The following is a 22,261-nucleotide window of genomic DNA, read 5'->3' on the forward strand; positions in this document are numbered from 1 at the left end:
CACTGCTGCTTCAACCACTAGGCCTGACCATCCGTTTCTCAGTTTCTGACAAAATGATCAAGTGTTTTCACATAAGCTCTTTATAATAAGATTTTGGCCACATTTCTGTTGGTCTAAAAAGTTCAACTCAATACACTTACTACCTGTAAATATGAGAAACAAATCTCATGCCATTGCTAAATGAAAGGACTTCCTTTCAAGTCAATGCACCAAGTTTTAGCCACAACACTCTTTAATAGTTACTGGAGTTGTGGCTATAGCCCAGCACACCATGTTAAGAATAGAGACTATGTATGCACTTCCATTACTCTTGCTCAGTACTCAAACTCCACATTGCAGTTGGCATAAATCCTACTCCACATTCAGAAGCACAGGGCAGGTCACTGAAACAGTTCCATATCCAGGAAGATATGTCTGGAGGAGAGGCTTCTTCTTGTGGGAATGGTCACCTCTGTTTGCAGGCAATGCAGTGGCCCCTATTGGTCTGTCACTGTTGGCAAGTTGCAAAGGATCTCCTGCACAGTCCATTAGTCCCAGCTACAGTGCTGTGCAGTGCATGGCCGGATGCAGCATCTCTGCAGTGCTGCCACATAAAATGTGGATGAACTTTTAAATTCCGCATTCCGTACATTGCACAACACTATGCACAAAAAGATGTAAATTGTTACCAGTGGGTCTGCTGGTCCTGTCACTTGTGCAGAGCAGTTGAGAGCCTGATGGTGTAAAATCTCTTTGCTTCCACCTCTCAGCCCTGTGTGTCATGGTATCCCCGGGCTGTGCACCATGGGCAGCCAATCAGAACAACTGGGGGAAATCAGGAAATGCCTTTTATTCTATACCTTCTAGATTTTTTTGCTACAGGAAACTGTGTCTAGGACTCATGCTTACTACTTACATAATAGAAAACATGCAGTGGAAGTTAGGTGCTTAAATGCCTTTGAAAATGTCCCCCACAGTTTCTAGTGCTGCATAATTGAGTTTTGTGAAGCAATGATCATCGTTTAAAAGCAAGGGAATGTAGAGATAATGCTTCTACTCCAGTAACTTGGAACCACAATATGAGTTAAATAATCTCTCAGTGCATTTAAAAACAGTCTTTTACAAAAAATATTCCTCCTTGTGGTCAGTGGGTTTTTTATTTCTTTGAATGCAATAAGAGCGAATACCGATTGTTATGGTTCTTCTTGTGGAATTACAAATTGTGATCTCAATGAAGTGCAAATGATTAAGGTACCTTGAGGAGCACCATTGTTCAATGAGCTTTAGTGTTCCTTGATATACTTCAATGAATTTTAGAAACACAGTTCTAAAAATTTAAAGGATTTTGGGTGGGGATGGAAGGAGTCAATGGCACATTATCTTCAGGTCACCGGCAAAATAAACAGTAAAAGCTAACTCGGAATGTTTATGGACAGTTGTGTCTGTATGTACTTAGGGAGTCTTTATTCTGTGGATTAAATGAAGTGATAGGCATTAATGGATCATTCATAGCTATTATGATGTAACTTGTCAATACATCATATCCTGAAGGAATATTTAATCTGCAAACCTGCCCAGGTGCTTTAACTCTATATACTGTAAAACTCTCACTATATTTTTGATGAAAAGTAGTTACTGAGAATGGGGGGGGAAATGGTTCATTTGGGTGAAAAAGCAGTGCCTACAGCATTAAAGGTGAACAGAAACCTTTAGCTGAAGGCTTTAAACCAAATTCTAACTATCACTTAAATTAGGGGTGGGCAAACTTTTTGGCCCAAGCGCCACATCTGGGTATGGAAATTGTATGGCGGGCCATGAATGCTCATGAAATTGGGCTTTGGGGTGCGGGAGGGGATGAGGGATCTGGCTGGGGGTGCAGGCTCTGGAGTGGGGCCATAAATGAGGAGTTCAGGGTGTGGGAGGGGACTCCAGGCTGGGGGTGCAGGTTCTGAGGTGGGGCTGGGGATGAAGCATTAGGGGTTCAGGAGATTGCTCCAGGCTGGGACAGAGGGGTTCAGAGTGCGGGAGGAGGATCAGGGCTGGGGCAGGGGGTTGGGGTGGGTAGAGGGTCAGGGGTTCAGGCTCCAGGAGGCACTTACATCAAGCAGCTCCCAGAAGCAGTGGCATGTCCCCCCTCTGGCTCCTACATGGAGGAGCAGCCAGGTGGCTCTGCATGCTGCCCTGTCCGCAGGCACTGCCCCTGCAGCTCCCATTGGCCATGGTTCCCGGCCAATGGGAACTGCGGGGTCAGCACTTGGGGTGTGGACAGCGTGTGGAGCCTCCTGGCTGCCCCTACGTGTAAGAGCCAGAGTGGGGACATGCCGCTGCTTCCGGGAGCCACGTGGAGCAGGGCAAATCCCCAATCCTGTTCCCCAGCTGGAGCACTAGAGCAGGGCAAGCCTCAGACCCCATTCCCCAGCAGGAGCTCGAGGGCCGGATAAAAACGTCTGGAGGGTCAGATGTGGCCCCTGGGGCATAGTTTGCCCATCCCTGACTTAAATGCTCAAATAAACTCCCAGAGTGTACTAAGATTCCCAAATTTGAATTGTTTAACCTTGTTGCTTTGTTCATTTTTTGAGTATCGAGATACATACACTTCCCCACAAGTGCGTAGACATTTTTATATGTCTGGCTATAGCTCTATCACCTTTAAACATCTTTAAGAAAGTGAGGTCTTCCTATGCAAAAGAAGCCTTCACTTTATTGTTCAGTTGTGGGTGGATTTCTGTGGTTCTCACTATTATATATCAAATCAAAGTAAAAATATGTTAAAACAACATTATTCAGGTTGCAAAGTGAAGCGCACAAAAGTTAAGAAATGCCAAAATTAAGGATGCCTGAGCAATCTTACTTTAGCTCCCTTATGTGTATACATTATGAGACAGTCTTTAATTACATAATCACATATTATTTTTCCACAGATCCCCTGCTTCATTCAGTGTTCACGAAGCACGGTGCTCCACTAATCAGCAGCTATTCAATATTTTGTTTTAGCCTCATTGTTCAATATGTGTCCTCTGTCTTATTTACAGCACACTATTCAGACTCTACTTTGAAGACACAATTGTTAATTTCCTGAGAGACTTTGCTGTGGAGCTCATCAGTATAGTATCCAAGGGCTTCACAAACATTAATTAATTTATTTTCACAAACCCCTCCTCTGAGATGGTGGAATATTATCACCATTTTACAGATTGGGAGCTCAGACACACAGAGATGATGGTAAAATATATCCATTAATTTTGGGTGTCCCATTTGAGATGCCTGGGACCTGACTTTTCAGAGTACTTAGCATCATATAGTACTTTTTATTTTCAAGCACAGCTCTGTGCTCATCACTTCTACAAATCAGGCCCAGGGTCTCAGGTTGTCACCTACAAAATGAGGAACTCTCACTTAGTGGCCACCTGGGAAAAGTTTGGTGTAGTGATTTGCTTAATATTACACAGGAATTCTTTGGCAAAAGTAGGGGCAGAATCCAATTCTCTAGGACAGCATTCAGCCATGAGACCCTCCTTTCTCTCCCTACATTCCCCTGCCTCATTCTCTCCACATCTACCAACTTCAGGAACAAATGAGCTAGGGGTCCTATGGACAACAGCTTGCTTTAACATAATCCTGATTCATCCCCAAGGGAGGTCCATCCTGAGCACTAAATGAGGCAAGGGTCCTGAGGGTAAAAAGGTATATGATCATATTGTTAAAGATGATGTCATACTGCATACATGTATACAGGGGCACAGGCATACTTAATTCTGGCATTTCTTCTTTTTAGCTCTTGACTTTGCAACCTTAGTAACATTCTTTTGATATTTTTTGTTTTGTTTTCTTTTGTTTTAATATGGCCAAAGCTATGTATTTTTCTCTAGCCTTGGTCTCAGAAATGGCTGAAGTGGAGAAGTCTGATTACCAGCACGACAGTAACTACAGCCACCACAAAACCTGGGTTATGGGTGGGGAATGTTACACCTTTAACACATGGCATGAAATTACAGGGTTTGGATTTCATTTGAGTGCCTAGCCAACAGGGGGTCATTTAAAAAATATTAAAATAAAAGCAAAAATATATTGTGTAAAACATGTCTGCCTCTAAAAACTGATTAAAATGTCAATAACCAGATCATAAATTCTTGTAATATTGTCTCAACAAAGTGAAACTTTTGTGTACAGTAAAAATGACACAACTGTTAGTGACTGGAAATAACATACAGAAATTCTAGTTTTATGTCTTTCTCATGCTCACAGAATGTTACTGAATAGAAGTTTGCTCCTCTTCATGAAGTTTTTAAACTTCATGTTTCTGTTAAGCATAAAGCATTTGAAGCATCTCTGTAACATTCCTCAGAAACGTCATGAATAATTGGATTGTCCCTCATTTTCTCCTGCACATAAGGGTGCTTCTACCTAGAAAATTAGTTTATCAAAATCTATGTTCGGTTGTGTCAATCTCTTACAAGTAGAACTGTAGAACTAGTTTATTCTGTATTTCTGCTTTGTTGCATTCTAGCCTCTTGCAGAGAGTTGTGTAAAGCATTACAAATAAAACAATTTTGTTATTAATTTTCAGGTCCAGTGCTACACGTTTCCGTTGGAGTCAGTGCTACTACACAGTCCAAGATGAATGGGCTTTAGACAACATCTACATTGGACAGCAATGTTCAAATATGTGTAATGGACACGGCTGGTGCGACCATGGCATATGCAGGTATTGCACGTTTCCCAGTTCCTCTGGAAATGGTGACTCTGAATGCTGCTGGGATTTTATGTATTGTGTTATAAGGATGTTAGGTCACCTAGAGTTTTGGAGATGTATCTTTCAATCGTTTAAAATCTAAATAAATAAATGAAATAATGTGTTTGTTAAACCATTATGGCCAGAACAAAAGCCAACAAGTGCTCCAGTCCCCAGAAGCAAAGCAGGCATATACCTGGTGGATCCAGGCTGTGGAGGGATCCGTCAGTGGTGTAAGGACCATTATAACTGCATCTACTCCAGCATCACCATCCTGTCCCAGGCATAGGGGATATGACCAGGGCACTGCTGTGACCAGCTGATCCCATATTGTCAGAGTGGACCCCGGGTGGGTACTATTTGGCAGCCAGGATCACACTGAGCTGTCTTTAGGCTTCTGTGACTTACACCAGGGACTTGGCTAGTGTCTACTGGCCTCAAGATCATCTAGATACCACAGTGATTGGCATGTTTTTAAATAGCTAGAGAGAGAAGATATGATGGTATTTTTAAAAATTATGTAGGTGGTGGATATAGAAAAAACATAACCAATTAATGTTTATCTGCATTGTAAAAACATAGAAAAGTATAGTCGACTAACAAATTTCAAGACCACTTGGACACTGCAAAGTGGTGCTCCACATCATGGCCAGAACTTCACAGGGACAGCAGGGATACAACTAAGATCCATCTACACCAAAAGTAAATGCTCCTGCCATGTGAGCAGGAAGAAAATCTCTGATAGTTGTTAATATTCTAGAACCTAAGACGCAGAGTTGAGCTGTGGTACATGTCCACACAAGATAGGTCATTACAGGAGAGATTTTCTAAATCACAAATGCACGTTAGTAACCCAAATGCCATTGACTTTCTTTCCCCACGGTATCATTCATTTACCTTCCATCCCAAAAGAGTGTTTTGACTAAATAAATGCAGGTATAACTAACCACTAAAATGTAACCATCTTTGGTGGGAGAGAGACAGCAACACTACGTAACTGTAAGTGGAGGGGAAGTTTTGATCATCGTCACTAGGACAAACCCCTGTTCTTAAATATCCCATAAAACTTTTTGTAAGGACAGATTTTTAACAGTTCATGGTCCCTTCTGTGAGTGGACAACTTGTATATGCTCCAATTGCAGTTTGCTAATACACCCTCCAGTTTGCACACTCATATGTAGGAGTGTGCCCAGGCAAATCAGGGATTGTGGAATACACAGGTCGGAAGATGTACAGAAGTGTGCAGGCCTGTTTGGAAATTTGGCCCTTAATACTCCTGTGAACAGAATAGCCATTACGTTTTTGTCTGATTAAAAAGATCTACATACATAGTAGCTTCTGTGTATCTGTTTCAGAAGGGCTGAACTGACCACGCCAGGACCTGAACTTGTGATTCCAGGGAGTCTGATTATTTCACATCTAACTTAGAAGGGCTGCTGCATTGTTTTAAAGTAATTGTGGATAACATCAAGTAGAATATGTATGTATCTTTAGGAGCCTGGTGTCTTTATGCTTCCCTCCAGGTGTGATCCAGGGTACCAGGGCACTGAATGTCACCCTGAGACTTCCCTCCCTTCAACTGTAATGTCTGATTTTGAGAACCCAAATGGTTTGAAGACTGAATGGCAGGAAGTTATTGGGGGAGAAATTGTAAAACCTGAACAAGGCTGTGGGGTCATTTCTTCTGGATCATCACTCTATTTCAACAAGGTACACCCAAGAGTTGGGTAAATTAGAAACACTTTACATATATCTTTAAATGGAACCTAATATGGTTGTACGGCAACAAAGAAGGAGATTGGTGGTGTGTGTTAGAAAGCGATACAAGAGTAGATGACATGCAGTACGTAAATGCAAATTAGACAAAAATATGGATACATGTGCAGAACAAAGCCAAGTTAGTCTTTTTACAGACAAAAAGGATTGGGAATGCAGACATTGATTGTTCACCTAAGAAATACCATGTGTAATGGGAGGAACTAAAGGATCAGTGATGTACCTGAGAAATTTGCATATTAATCCTGCTATTGTTTATAATAGGATTTGTATATATGCTGTATATTCTTTCAAGTAACTTACAACTCCCATTAGTGACTATTCTTTCATTCTTTTTCCTAAGCAAGGGCAGTAGTCTTTCTTTCAAAGGCTAGTTCTTTCCCTACACCCTCAAGGCATGCAACTTTTTGTGAAGTCAAAGAACTGGAGCTGGTGAAAATACAGATATGTTACTCCTCCAGCTTTCTGGAAAATGCTTGGTTAGCTCTTATCAGATGCTTTGTTTGCATGACTCAGTTGGCTCACTCACACACAAAAATAACATGAAACAAAGAGAAAATTAGGAAATCTGCAGATCAATAATATGTAATCAGATGAAAGCAAAAAGATACTTTTATAACCAAATGTAAGATTAGGAGAACAGCTTTGTGGTCACAGATCTACTTTTCTTCTTACATTGCTGTAATATCTAATTTTAATTACAGAAAGGAAAACTATACGCATAGTTATGTGGTTTCCTTTTACGAGCCTGATCCATTTGCCACTGCAGACACTAGAAGTTGGATCAGACCCAGAGGAATAAGCTAATATGTTAAGCTGTGTAATTGTATGTTGTTTATCTCATTTACAAAAATCTATCCCATCAAATAATTTTCAGAACTCCTATATACTTGCAGGGGTGCTGGAACAATTTTTATAATGGGGGTGCTGAGAGCCATTGAACCAAAGTGTAAACCCTGTATATAATGGAAACCACTTCAAGCCAGGGGGTGTGGCAGCACCCCCAGTACTCCCAGTTCCAGCACCTATGTATATGTGTACAGCCAAGTCTCCTGGAAATGCAATGCAGTACTGAAAATTTCATAATAGACCAATCAGTATAACTAGCTAATTGTGATAATTGGATTTTTTATATAATTGTCTTCTCTATTAGATGTTCCTCCTTCTGGCTCATTTTCTCAAGCCAAGTTTCTCAAAGTAATTTGCTAAATTAGAATTAACCTGCTATGATCTGGGGTTCTCTTTTATTATTTTTCTTCTTATTTCTGCTTAGGAAGGGTGAAAATCTCATTTAGAAATTCTTGGCTTCTTTCTATTGATCTCTAAGGGTTAGGTTAGCATTTATTTTTTCAGTAGCAGCAGTCTGAGTGCCATAATTGAAGGTGGCTTATTTAATTTGTGTTTAGATGTTCTGTGTTCAATGCGCCTCGCTGCCATGGTGATAGATGTTATAATAAATTATTTGTAATCATTGGCTGACATTTGTGTGTTGTTTTTAGAGCACATATACATGTGTTGCTATTTCTTTGTATTTGTTCAAATAGCCACTTTGTATTTGAACTTCTAATGTTTACTGCCATTATCAGTCTCTCATTTCTGGATTAATTTTGGCTTTGTTCTGCTGACTCCTTGTTTATCTTTTATATCTCATTTTAATCAGTTGTAGGCATGTTTTCATCATGGAACTCTTTCAATTAGTCCCTTGCATTTCCTTTGTGACGTTGCGTAACTGAAGGCCTGTTTTAATTAACCTAATTCTGTAGCTGATTATTCTATTGGTAGAATGGATTTTGTGTTATATGTATGAGAAGTACAGCAAACCTATCTGAAATAGTATCTCAGTTCTTCACATGAAGCTTGATTCACCCCTTCTAGTTCAGGGGATGACGTACATTGCACACAGACCCTGAGCTTTCATGAATGAATACCCACTTCCTCAGATGTGTGTAGTGGAAATTTCTAGAGGCAGGTATAAATATGCAAACAAGAATCAGGCTAGGGATAATGAGGTTAGTTCAATCAGGGAGGATGAGGCCCTCTTTTAGCAGCTGAGGTGTGAACACCAAGAGAGGGGAAACTGCTTTTGTAGTTGGCTAGCCGTTCACAGTCTTTGTTTAATCCTGAGCTGATGGTGTCAAATTTGCAAATGAACTGAAGCTCAGCAGTTTCTCTTTGAAGTCTGGTCCTGAAGTTTTTTTGCTGCAGGATGGCTACCTTTAAATCTGCTATTGTGTGTCCAGGGAGATAGAAGTGTTCTCCTACAGGTTTTTGTATATTGCCATTCCTAATAGCTGATTTGTGTCCATTTATCCTTTTACGTAGGGACTGTCCAGTTTGGCGGATGTACATAGCAGAGGGGCATTGCTGGCGAATATGACATTGGTGGACATGCAGGTGAATGAACCGGTGATGGTGTGGCTGATCTGGTTAGGTCCTGTGATGGTGTCGCTGATATAGATATGTGGGCAGAGTTGGCATTGAGGTTTGTTGCATGGATTGGTTCCTGAGTTAGAGTTACTATGGTGTGGTGTGTAGTTGCTGGTAAGAATATGCTTCAGGTTGGTGGGTTGTCTGTGGGCGAGGTCTGGCCTGCCTCCCAAGGCCTGTGAAAGTGAGGGATCATTGTCCAGGATGAGTTGTAGATCACTGATGATGCATTAGAGAGGTTTTAGCTGAAGACTGTATGTGATGGCCAGTGGAGTTCTGTTGGTTTCTTTCTTGGGCTTGTCTTGCAGCAGGAGGCTTCTGGGTACACATCTGGCTCTGTTGATCTGTTTCCTTATTTCCTCATGTGGGTATCGTAGTTTTGAGAATGCTTGGTGAAGATCTTGTAGGTGTTGGTCTCTGTCTGAGGGGTTGGAGCAAATGCGGTTGTACCTCAGCGCTTGGCTGTAGACAATGGATCGTGTGGTGTGTCCAGAATGGAAGCTGGAGGCATGAAGGTAGGCATAGCAGTCAGTGGGTTTTTGGTGTAGGATGTTAACATGACCGTCACTTATTTGCACCGTGGTGTCTAGGAAGTGGACCTCCCGTGTAGATTGGTCCAGGCTGAGGTTGATGGTGGGGTGGCAGCTATTGAAATCGTGGTGGAATTCTTCCAGGGTTTCCTTCCCATAGGTCCAGATGATGATGTCATCAATGTAGCATAGGTAGAGAAGGGGCGTGAGTGGACGAGAGCTGAGGAAGCATCATTCCAGGTCAGCCATAAAAATGTTGGCATATTGTGGAGCCATGCAGGTGCCCATAGCAGTGCCACTGGTCTGGAGGTATATATTGTCACCACATTTGAAATAACTGTGCGTGAGGATAAAGTCACAGAGCTCAGCAACCAGTTGTGCTGTGGCATCATCAGGGATACTGTTCCTGACAGCTTGTATTCCATCTGTGTGTGGGATGTTTGTGTAGAGAGCCTCTACATCCATGGTGGCTAGGATGGTGTTTTCTGGAAGATCACCAATGCATTCAAGTTTTCTCAGGAAATCAGTGGTGTCACGGAGATAGCTGGGAGTACTGGTGGCATAGGGTCTGAGTAGAGAGTCCACATATCTGGACAGTCCTTCAGTGAGAGTGTCGATGCCCAAGATGATGGGGCGTCCAGGATTTCCGGGTTTGTGGATCTTGGGTAGTAGATAGAATAACCCCAGTCGGGGCTTTAAGGGTATGTTGATTTGTTCTTGTGTTAGTATAGGGAGCGTCCTGAGTAGATGGTGCAGTTTCTTAGTGTATTCCTCAGTGGGATCTGAGGAAAGTGGCCTGTAGAATTTGGTATTGGAGAGTTGTCTGGCAGCCTCCTTTTGGTAGTCAGACCAGTTCATTATAACAACAGCACCTCCTTTATCAGCCTCTTTGATTATAATGTCAGGGTTGTTTCTGAGGCTGTGGATGGCACTGCATTCTGCACGAATTAGGTTATGAGGCATTCAATGTTGTTTTTCCACAATTTCTGCCTGTGCACGTCAGCGGAAGCATCCTATGTATAGGTCCAGACTGTCATTTCCACTACACGCGTCCGACAAAGTGGGTATTCACCCACGAAAGCTTATGCTCCAATACGTCTGTTAGTCTATAAGGTGTTACAGGACTCTTTGCCACTTTTACAGATCCAGACTAACACGGCTACCCCTCTGATACTTGACGGACTCTGAGTTATCCAGGACTGGTACACCCTCAGAAGAGTGTGTGTTTACATGTCTTCCTCCCTCAGAGGTTCAGCTTGATCAGGACAGCTTTCAATTCCAGCTCAGTCGCTGAAGGAAGTTGCCATGGAGGCTCCCAGGGAAATATCAGCCCTTCCCTCCACCCTGGCTATGCTCCCTCCCTGGCTAGCATAATCCAATTTTGGTACCATGCTAGCCAGTTTTGGACCCCACAGCAGAGTTGCTGTTGCAGTCATCTTACCCCACCACCTCCTCATTCCAGGTAGACTTTCCTCATGTGAGGGCCCCATATTATGTCAGAAAAGCTTATATATCTCAAGGCGAAACAATATCACTGGGTTTTAATATAATTTTGTGAGGATCAAGGAATTTTTTGCATATTAAAAAAAGTTTTAAAGTCAATAAAATCTGCAATTGGCTGCAGAATTTCAAGAACTTAATTTGGTTCATAAATCAATTTACAAAAGATTATTGCTCTAGACATGTAAAGGGATTGAAACTTTGATATACTGCATATACAGTATATTGTAGAGTCTAACTATGGAACTGGATGTATAATATTATGCATGTAATTCCAAAACAAAATGGAAGGATGCAGCAAGGTTTGGGCTAGAATGCTGTAGACATTTGTGTGTTCTGATTTTTCCATGAACTGAAGGAAAGGTTTAAATCAATCTCACTTTTCTTGTAAAGTGTAGCTGGCATTTTAAACCCCAACACTGAACCCTTGTCACTTATGTCCAGTTAGATCATGTCAGTTGCCCATCATCTGGACTGGAAGTCTGAAGACTGTCATAAGGGAATGCATGATACAAATTTCAAAATTATAAATGTGGTTTGAAATATCTAAACCATCTTTGTAAATTCAACCAAGCTTCCCATTTTTAATGCTACTTTGTACTTGGAAATGGAGGAGAATCCATGATTCTGTAGAAATTTGAAGATAACATGAGTGCCCACTACTCTGCTCCACTGTGTCCCTAAGTCTTATGTTTGTTTAGTCTACTCTGGAACCCAGAATTCAACTTCGTTGCAGTTGTGGCAGATCGGTTAATGTGATGTTGGGGGTGAAACAAACAATCCATAAATTCAGGTTCAGAGGGTTGATCCATTTTGTAGCCATAATTCAAAAAACAAAAGACTCTTCACAGCTAGACCCTTGTCTTGATGGATCTGGTTCTGTGCTTACTCCAACCCAGTGAGACAGTGACTCTCGTAACACTCTTTTTATAAAGAGCAATTAACCCAAACTGAGCTCAGCTCTCTTCCCTCCTGGCTGGATTCTTTGGTGAAGGCAAATCCCTAAGGGGAAATGCTGGGAGTTTTGGTACTGACTTCTGTTGAAACCTATTGAAGATTCTCTGCTCCAGGAAAGGGCTGTAATCACCGCCCGACCAACTGTTGGGCAGTCAGGACATCAGGTTACAGCTCTCAGTAAAGTTTATTCAGGTGCTTACCATAATGTCAGTGACTCTCACTGCCAGACTATGTCAAGTTACAGCCATTTTTAGAGCACAAAAATGGTGAAATCAGTGTTGTCTCTACACCTGCACAGATACTCTTGGGTGATGGTTTTTCCTATCACCATCTTACGTCTAGTAATGTATGGCAGTGCAGGATTGGTCAGACCTTGAACCTGATATCAAGTGATGAGCTCAACTTCATCTCTCTTTTTGCTTCTCTAAATCTTCCTCTAAGATATTTGTTCTTTTCTGATAGTCCCTTGTGGCTCCTCCATTATTCTTCCCCCAGTCCAACCCCATTTCCTCTCCAGGTCTCTAGTTCAGTTTCCCTTTGTATCTCTGGACTTGTAATTCTGCTCTTCAAGTATCTTCATTTCTATCAACATGACTGAGACACATTAGAAATCCCTCCGTATCTTATAGCACATAATTAGAGTAGCACCGAATCCTCCCCCAATGCGCATCTTTACTAGACTGGCTAAGCTCTTGAAATTGCCTTGGAAGCTAGGGGCGAAAGAATCCACCCATCACGCCATAGGGCAGCCATGAAGCCACTCCATGGCTGATAGTCCAGCATCATGGCTGGAGTAGCCTCCATGCAGAATGCAAAGTGTTGATAAATGCAATGTAATGCACACTGGAAAACATAATCTCAACTATACATATAAAATAATGGTCTAAATTAGCTGTTACCACCAAGAAAGAGATCTTGGAGTCATTGTGGATAGTTCTATGAAAATATCCTTCAATATGCAGCAGCAGTCAAAAAAGCTAACACAATGTTAGGAACCATTAGGAAAGGGATAGATAATAAGACAAAATATCTTGATGCCACTATACAGATCCATGGTACGCCCACACCTTGAATACGGGGTGCAGTTCTGTTCACCCCATCTCAAAAAAGATATATTAGAATTGGAAAAGGTACAGAAAAGGGCAACAAAAATCATTATGGGTGTGGAACAGCTTCTGTATAAGGAGAGATTAAAAAGACAGGGATTTTTCAGCTTGAAAAAGAGGTGAGTAAGTGAGGATATGATAGAGGTCTACAGAAACATGACTGGTGTGGAGAAAGTGAATAAGGAAGTATTATTTATTCCTTCACATATCGGAAGAACCAGGGGTCACCCAAGGAAATTAATAGGCAGCAGGTTTAAAACAAAAGGAAGTACTTCTTCACACAATGCACAGTCAACTGGTAGAACTCATTGCCAAGGGATGTTGTGAAAGTGAAAACTACAGCATGGTTCAAAAGAGAATTAGATAAGTTCCTGGAGGATAGGTCCATGAATAGCTATTAACCAAGATGGTCGGGGATGCAACCCCTTGCTCTGGGTGTCCCTAGCCTCTGATTGCCAGTTGTTGGGAGTGAACAACAGGGGATAGATCACTCAATGATTGCCTGTTCTGTTTATTCCCTCTGAAGCATCTGGCACTGGCCACTGTTAGAATACAGGATACTGAGCTATATGGACCATTGGTCTGACCCAGTGTGGCCCTTTTTATGTTTTTAAACCACCTCCATCGAGGGGGAAGTTTGGTGGACCTACATAGTGTCAAAGCCAGTGATCCCACCCTCAAATCCTTGCTGCACAGAGGGAGTAGGGAGTAGGATCCTACAACTCCTGCTCCCATCCCATCAGAACAGTACTGCACTGGTTCTGTTGCAGGCAGGGCCCTCCATATAAAAGAGGGGTCATGTATCCAGAGTGGAAATACACTACTCTATAAAACCATAGTTGAACCTGATTCTGCCCTCCCCTCCATTGATAACAAGGCGGACAATGATCACTTCAATAGTTCAATGTAGAGAAAGATGGTAAATGTCCTTTGCTAGTATTCAAAGATACAGATAGCAAAACAGACTTCTAAATACTACCAGGCCAGTTCTGCTTTCTGATGGAGTAAATCCAGAGTAATTCATCATCAAACATACATGTCTAGTAAGGATCATTGTGCCAGCCAGAGTAATCATGGTTGATGGCATCACACCACGTGTCATGTACTGAAGTTCCCAGATCTGGCTCAATCCTGCAAATCCAGGAATCTCAGGGGCAGTCTGTGGGCAGTGCCGCGTCTTGTCAGGATGTCATGTCCACCTCTTTGCACATCAATGGAAAGTCTGAGAGCATGGTGTGCTGCGATGGTTTTGTCCATCCTGGTGATATGGCTGAAGAGCGTGTAGTGCTGCTTTTGAACATAATGAGCAGATAAAGGAAGGCCACATCCTTGGGAGATGGTGACATTTTGCATGAAATCAACCACTTTATGCTCAGGATTTGGCTCTGGCAGTGATTTCACAGAGTAATTCCACTGACTTGAAATGAGTAACCCCTGACCTATACCAGTGTGACTGGGAGCAGAACATATCCGTATGTGCGAGTGAAACATACTTACATGAGAACTGAAGGTAAAATGCCTCTATTTTCCCCCTGTTGCAAGAGTCAACTTTATCCACTTCAGTGAACGCTACCATGGACTGTCTCCATAAGGAGGTAGTAGGAAGCTGAGATATCAAACATACTGATTCTAAAGTGCAGAGGAGGACCTGGAATTTGACTCTGCTATTCTGATCACTGGATCCTTGATAGCTGCCATGATGATGATGATGATTTAGGTAGCTGGATGCCTCAGAAAAATGTGAAGCCTTCAATTCAGATTCTTTTAAAAGATTAGGCTTGCACGTAGGCAAATGAATGAAAAACAATAGTGGAGAGGGTCGGATGGCTATGGATATGTTGAATGCTGTAAATGCAAAAAAGTTTGTGAGTATGAGGTGATGCATCTGTGGTAAGAATGTATCCTGGACCATGGAAACAACCCAGAAGAAAGAAGATATTTCATGGGTAGGTGAAAAAGAGAGTGAATAAGACACGTGTTCACTCAGTGCTGCTCTGTGAAAGTACATCCTGGACAAAAATGGTCCTAGATTTTTTTAAGATGCAATATGGAAGGAAAATGCAGGAAATCAACAAGGCTACTATGATAGGGTTTTAGTGTGTGCCAGCCCAGACCCTGCAATATGTTAACCACCCTCACATCCCTTTAAAGTCCGGGGGAATTGAGTGTGTGAAGGGGTTCATTCACTGCTGGCACCGCCTGGTGACTGGATGTTGCATAGCAGCTCTTTCCCCTCTGTCTGCTGCTGATGGCCACACAGCCTCTGTGGTGACCAGCCTCTTCCTAGGACTTGGCCCTCCAGCCAGGTCACTTTAAAGTCAGTCCCCTTCCGGGGTAGTCCACAAACAAAAAGCAAAGAGAATTAATGCAAATAAACTGAGTTCATAAGAAATGGAGGGGAATGATTTCCGCTGAGGGTGCATCAAAATCTAGGCCACCCTTCCCCCAGGGCGGGGCCTACATGGAGTGGTCATCTGAGAGGCTCCTGCCTTCGGTCAGCCCTTTCCTCCGGAGCTGAGGGCTTTTCTTTCTTCTCTGATCTGCCAACAAGTGAGCTGCTCTGTTACCCTTTTGAGCTCCTCCTCCAGCCTTTGCATGTCTTGCAGATGTGGAGGGTGGAGTTACCTGAGCCCACAGCAGCTCCTTAACCCTTTGTTGTCCAGTGCAGGGTTTGTATACCCCATCACATAGTGCTAAACAATTTTCAGGATCTAGCCCTCAGACAAAGTGCTAGTACAAGATTTGACTGGGAAAATTATATGTTAAGGGCCAGGTTTTCAAAACAGCTTAATGCAGTTTCACATGTGTCACAATAGGAGTTGCTAGGTGCTGGACACTTGAAAATCTGGCCCTAAATAGTTCAGGGTGTACAGGGTCTGTTCCCTCCTGGCTCCCCTGAGGGTGCAAGACACCAGAAGCCATGGGGAGGAGCACAGAAGAGAGGGTAATTTTCAAAATTTACAAATGTGTGTTTAAGGCCTTGCACTCCTAGTGCTAGATAAATAATTAAAAAAACATGGAATGCTGGGTTTGTGATAATAAAAATGTGTGCAGGGTAGAAGTAGTGATACAGTCAAAAGTGATTACAGTGTAAAGAATGGCTAAAGTAGGGACTGTGTCTTAAAGGCCGATGAGGAGAGAATCACACTTGCACAAAATGCAACTCCTTTGCATTGCAGTATATTGTACATAATTTTCCATATACAACTGTGTTTGACATTTAGACATTTTCAGTAAAAGTGTCTTAGCGGGATGATTAACAATCTGAGTATATTTATTTTCTTTTCATGTGCCTCTGTACTACAGGACGGAAAAAGGCAATTGATGAGCTGGGATTTGGACACCACCTGGGCAGATTTCATCCAGTTTTACATTCAGATAGGTGGGGAGAGCTCTTCATGCAATAAACCAGACAACAGAGAGGAAGGTGTGCTGTTGCAGTACAGCAACAATGGAGGTATCACTTGGCACCTACTCGCAGAAATGTACTTCTCTGACTTCAGCAAACCTAGGTAAGATATTGGTTCAAACTAAAGCCATATCATATAAGACTTTTTAAAAAATCTCTCTCTCAGTTTATTAAAAGGCAAAACAAAAACACTGTAAGTCATAATGCGTAAAATCCATTACAAGGAAACTCTTCCAGGCTTCAGCAGTAAAGTACTTTGACTAGGAATGGAAAAAATCTAATAAAGATGGACCGTAAAGAAAAACTAGTGAAAAATAAAAGTGTCCAATTATTCAATCCAATGTGCAACATGACCAGATCACTAATACATATACAAAATTAACAGAAAAATATAGAACTTGTCCAAAATGAGGTGCAGAAATTTGTTGTTTCCTTTTATCTCTGGTTTCAGCTCTGATGAATATGTATTGATATTACATGCAAAAAACTACATTAAAAGAACATTAAAGATGCAAAGTTAAACACTCCAAAATTAGGAAATGCCAGAATTAAGGTTACTTTAATTACATCTATCTATCTTAGGTACTTATTTTGCTTCTGTTACCGTAATAACTCTTCACAGTCTTTAATGTATTTAGCTTCACAAAACCCTTGTGAGGTAGGTAAATACAATTATCCCATTTTTATAGATGGTAAACTGAGGCACGGAAGAATTGAGGGTAACATTTTCAAATGCACCTAAGTAACTTAGGACTAGAACTGGTCAAGAATTTTTGTCAGAATCATTTTTCCATGGAAAATGCCCTTTTTGCGAAATTGAAAATTTCCATGGGAAAATTTTAATTTTGCTTAAAATTTTTCATTTTCCATAGAAAATGTCAAAATGACGGCTCCCCAGCTGCTCGCCTGGAAGGCTCTTATCAAAGCCTTCCAGAAGGACTGCGAGGCTGAGTGCCATGACTCTGCCTCCCTGGCTCCAAGAGATAGTGGTGAGAGGCAGAAAGGCTGAGTGCTTCATGCACTCTACTCCTCTGGCTCTGGAGCTGGAGAGTAGCTGACCACCCTGGCTTGTCTGCCACTCTGGCAGTTGGGCTGGAAGACTCTTGTCAATTTCACTACAGTGAAAACAAGAGCCAACAAGGTGGGCAACAAGGAAGCCAAAAGTTCCCATGAAAAATGTTACCGTTTTGACTTTTTGTCATGATTCAGGGTGAAAATTTTTTTAAAAAATGCAAAATTTTGCATGGGAAGGGATTTCCATTTCCCAGCCAGCTCTGCTTAGGTTTCAGGTTCTGGAGAGGAATGTTCTCTAGTAGTTATATGCACTTCTGCCCCTGTATTCTCTCCTCCATCCCATCTGTCCCCTTCTGGCCCAGTCACCTCCTACCAACCTCTGCTCCTTTACATTCAAGTCAGGTTGCTTCTTCCTTCTTCTCCATGCTTCCTGGGCAATAGCAAAGGGAGCTCTGAGTCTCACCACTGTCCAATCTGGTGCCGGGTGCCACAGCAGCCCATAGCAGGCAGGAGGAGCAGTTGCAGGGAAAGACCTAGTTGGCACATGCTCAGTGCAGAGGGAATGTACAGAGAATTTAGCTACCAGCCTCTTGCAAACCTCTACTGAGCAATTTTGAACGGTGACTTTCAAAGTGTTATAAGTCAGCAAAATGTAGTTGGATTTTCAAACATCCCTCTGATTCTTGGCTTCTCTGACCTGTTGCCAAATTTCAAGTTCCTGCTCCAAAGCATGGACGTGTTAGAGCTGCTCATTGAAATAGTTATAAGGATATTTAACATATGCAAAAATGTAGTTCCCTAACCTCATTCTCAGAAATGGCTGAACCATTTTTTGCTGAAATTTCCCTCAAAAAGTTCAGTTTGAGGCAGTCACCCAGCATGGAAAATTTCAGTCTGAATGGTTAAAGTTTAGCAAAGTTATATGCACCTGAAAATTGGGTCTTATAATGGAAAATGTAGGGCAACCTTAACTATAGGCATCACAACCAGCTCCACCTGCAATGTTACAAATAGTTAATATGGAAGGATAGATGAAATTTCAATTATATCAGTACGTTACTCTGATAACCCTATTTCGGTCATATGACATCAAGTATTATTGTTTTATTACTTATTTTATCGACATTTATACCTGCTATCACCATAGAAGTTAGGGGCTTACTAATAACAAAGACGCAATAAATTACAAAACACCCACAATGGGTAATGTATGGGAGGATTTCCTGAGTTGCCAAAAGAGAGACCATTAAAACTTATTTCTAATTTAGATTTCAATTAATGTGTTAAAAATAACTCACAACATAGGATTCATTCCTTTAATATGTACTAAACAGAGAACATTTGAAAATCCTGTTGTATTCAATGAAGAACCAGCCAAAATGTGTATCCTGATTAATTAGTTCAAAGTATGACATTGTTTGGACTAAAGTAGTCTATGTTTACCCATAAGACATACTTCTAATATGTCCAAGACAATGATACTTAATGAAGTTTATTCAAATAGAACATAAAATAACTCTTTGTGTTACTGTTATTCTTATTCCTATACTTATCAGAAAGATACTTGGTGTAAGGATGTCACCAAAAAGAGAATGCCTGATTTGATGAAATGGTCTTCTGATATTGCTATGGAGAATTGTTATGAAACAGAATCCTGCTTTCAATGATAGCTTTCTAAATTATTGTTATTTATTGTTTTTATTACAATAGCTTCTTACAAGCCCTTCTGAGATCAAGGCCTCCTTGTGCTAGGCAAGACAGACAAAGGATGTATCATTATCCCCATTTTACAGATGGGGAGCTGATATCCAAGGATTTGGAAGATTTCTAATGATTCCCACCTGTAAAACAGATTTTACCTTTTCTGGCCTCCACCGTCTGGTCTACAGTGTTTCATATGTCTCTTTAAGAACTGAGTGTTCTATAAAGTTCTGCTAAAATCTTGTCTTTTAGATTTGTCTATCTTGAGCTTCCAGCTGCTGCAAAGACTCCTTGTACTAGATTCCGCTGGTGGCAGCCAGTATTTTCGGGGGAAGGCTATGACCAATGGGCCATTGATGATATCATCATTTTGTCAGAAAAGCAGAAGCAGATCATTCCTGTCATTAACCCAACTTTACCACAGGTAATAAGCAATGCCGGTAAATAGGTACCTTAATGAAGCAGGAGATTTAATAGAGTTTTCTTGGAATTTACTGATTGCTTTTAAAGAAAACTGAAGTATTTGCAGGTATATCCTTGTCTGTCTAGGTACTTGTATAATCCTTCTCATAATAGATAGCACCTATAGATAGCACCTATCCTGGTGCTAAATGATTTACATGCATCAAGATAGAAAAGAGTGTTTAAAAGTTACTTCATTGTTATTCCATACAGTGTGGTGGTGATGTTTGATGTCTCTTTCATTTCTGCCAGAACTTTTATGAGAAGCCAGCATTTGATTACCCTATGAACCAGCTCAGTGTGTGGCTGATGTTGGCTAATGAAGGGATGACCAAAAATGAAAGTTTCTGTTCTGCCACCCCATCAGCAATGATATTTGGTAAATCAGATGGAGATCGATTTGCTGTGACTCGGGATTTAACACTGAAACCTGGATATGTCCTGCAGTTCAAGGTATTCTTTTATTTCAGATCTCTCCAGTTGAGGTTGAGGTGTAGTGGGTTGATCCTGCAACCCTTTCTCATGTAAATATCTCTTACTCACCCAAGCAATCGTAGTGATCTTAACAGGACTGCTCATATGAGTAAGAACTACTTGTGAGATTAAAGGTTGCAAAACATCCTTCCCATTTCTGTCTGTGTAAAAGATGCAGAGGACATAAGTATGTTGTTGTACTCTATTAACAAGACCCTGCTTTCTGAAAGAAAAGGATAACAACCATAGAACAGGAAAGCTTTGTCTGTTTCACCAAAATAAATTTTAAAAATTTGTTATATCTTAATAAGCCTCTGAAGTGATGACTTGAAATGACTGTCATTATATTCCATTCAGTATCAGGAAATGCTACTGCAGTGGGGTATGGAAAGAGAATGTATCCCATTTGGTACCCAGTGACTACATAGCTTCCATGTGGCATGAGTACATTTTTGTATACTTGAAAGTATTTAAGAATTTACAAGCTGTTCTATACTCCAATGTGGGTTTTTCAAATAATTTACTTTTATTGTGGCAGTGAATATAGGCTCCAATTAGTATTCTCTTCTTTAAAGGGCTTACAAAATTGTCTTTGCTGTGACAGTACATCAGAATATAAACTCAAAAGGAAGTGTATTTGCTTTGACAAGCTGTTGTTTCTGAACCCTAATCAAAATTTTATTGAGTTTATAATGAAATCCCATTGGTGAATTCTGGGGGTCGGTTGCAATGCAATTTTAATGAGCTAGCCACAAATACATGGTCCTTACATAATTGGTGGATACAGATACTGAATAATTTACAAACAGAATTATTAAAGAGATCAGATGTTTACAGGCAGCTTTTCAATATAATTCCCACAGTTATATAAATAGGAAAGTTGGCTAGACTAAGGGAATTTGTAAAATAATCTCATCCCATTTAGAAGTTCTGCTGATAAAATGCTATACCATCTGAGGACTACAGTACATTACATAAATCAGTGTCCATTGTGTTATGCCTCAGACTGTTTTGTAAAACAAAAAACACTTAAATATGTAAATACAATTTCACCAGAAAAATATGCTAATCACATTTTGACACTTTTTCTACTTGAGTGACAAAATCATTGTTCTGTAGGTGTTATACTCAGCAGGGATCCAAGCATGATGTGTAGTCTAAATAAAGCAGACTTACTATTTAAAATGCTTTCCATCCTTGAAACTTTTAGCAAAGTAACATAAACTAAGAAACAAAAAAAGTCTCTGTTGAAGCAGTAATACCTCTTCCTTTTATGTGTGTATAGATTAGGAAATCAATTAAGTAGGTGATTAACTTCAACCTGCTTACCTTCCATTGCTATGCTTTACTTGAATCATATGTTTAAGTGCTTTCCTGAATCAGGTCTTAAATGTTGTGTTTTACACAGTATTAAAATTAACCATAGAAGCTACTCGTGTTCTTTTTCTAATAAAGGAAATAGAGACAGTAATAATTACAGTCTGGATGTGGTATGTATTACTACTTGCTTCCAGTAGATTGTCAGGCATTTGCAGTTAAAAGTAAGATGAGCACTCCATCATAGACTTTGCTTAGATTGGGCCCAGTGGTTTTAAGTGTCTGTGATCACTTGTAGTCCAAAAGTTATTGATATATAGGTAAAATTGTACGTCTTCCCCCCATGCATAATAATTATACATCCTTGTGAAATAGCTGAGCGATTTCTGCTTAGCATAATTCAACCTTTCTTTCTTTTTGGATTTAGTATTTTTTGCTCTAGCAAAAATTAGAAACCTATTCTCTCCATTGCCATCACCTATGAATGGTCGGGATAGAATTGGTGAGATAATGAAACATCTTATTTAGGCATAACTTCCTTATTGCATAAGCACATAGAATATAATAGAGAACCATATCCCTTCTATAGAATTCTATATAGGATGGTTCACAGATCTACAGAAGGGCTAGCATTTTCTGTTTTGTAGGCTTTAGAGTAATTTCTGCAGAACCCTATTAATTTTATCCCTGTGAAATTTTATAGGATTTTTCTATATGGCCTTATTTGACAAAAATGGCAACATTTCACAGACATTTTTTCTTGCAATGAATAATTTAACTAGCTATAGCTGGGAACGCCTCTTCTTGAGAACTACTTTGTTGCGAAAGGTCCTTCTGTTCCATCTTTGGCATGTTCTAGAGGTCTCCCACCCTCCAC

The 22,261-nt window shown here is 40.8% G+C and overlaps 1 protein-coding gene across 2 annotated transcripts in view; it reads left to right on the forward strand.

The window, feature by feature from the left end:
• RELN (reelin) overlaps positions 1-22,261 on the forward strand; it is a 468,214-nt gene that overhangs the window by 349,713 nt on the left and 96,240 nt on the right. For both annotated transcript variants that reach the window (XM_048836399.2, XM_048836401.2), the window contains exons 23-27: positions 4,547-4,684; positions 6,235-6,421; positions 16,314-16,519; positions 19,384-19,555; positions 19,846-20,046. In XM_048836399.2, coding sequence (XP_048692356.2) covers positions 4,547-4,684; positions 6,235-6,421; positions 16,314-16,519; positions 19,384-19,555; positions 19,846-20,046 — 904 coding nt within the window. The remainder of the gene's footprint in view (positions 1-4,546; positions 4,685-6,234; positions 6,422-16,313; positions 16,520-19,383; positions 19,556-19,845; positions 20,047-22,261) is intronic.

Source organism: Caretta caretta, chromosome 1 (genome assembly GCF_965140235.1).
Source record: "Caretta caretta isolate rCarCar2 chromosome 1, rCarCar1.hap1, whole genome shotgun sequence".
NCBI classification, from domain to species: domain Eukaryota; kingdom Metazoa; phylum Chordata; order Testudines; family Cheloniidae; genus Caretta; species Caretta caretta.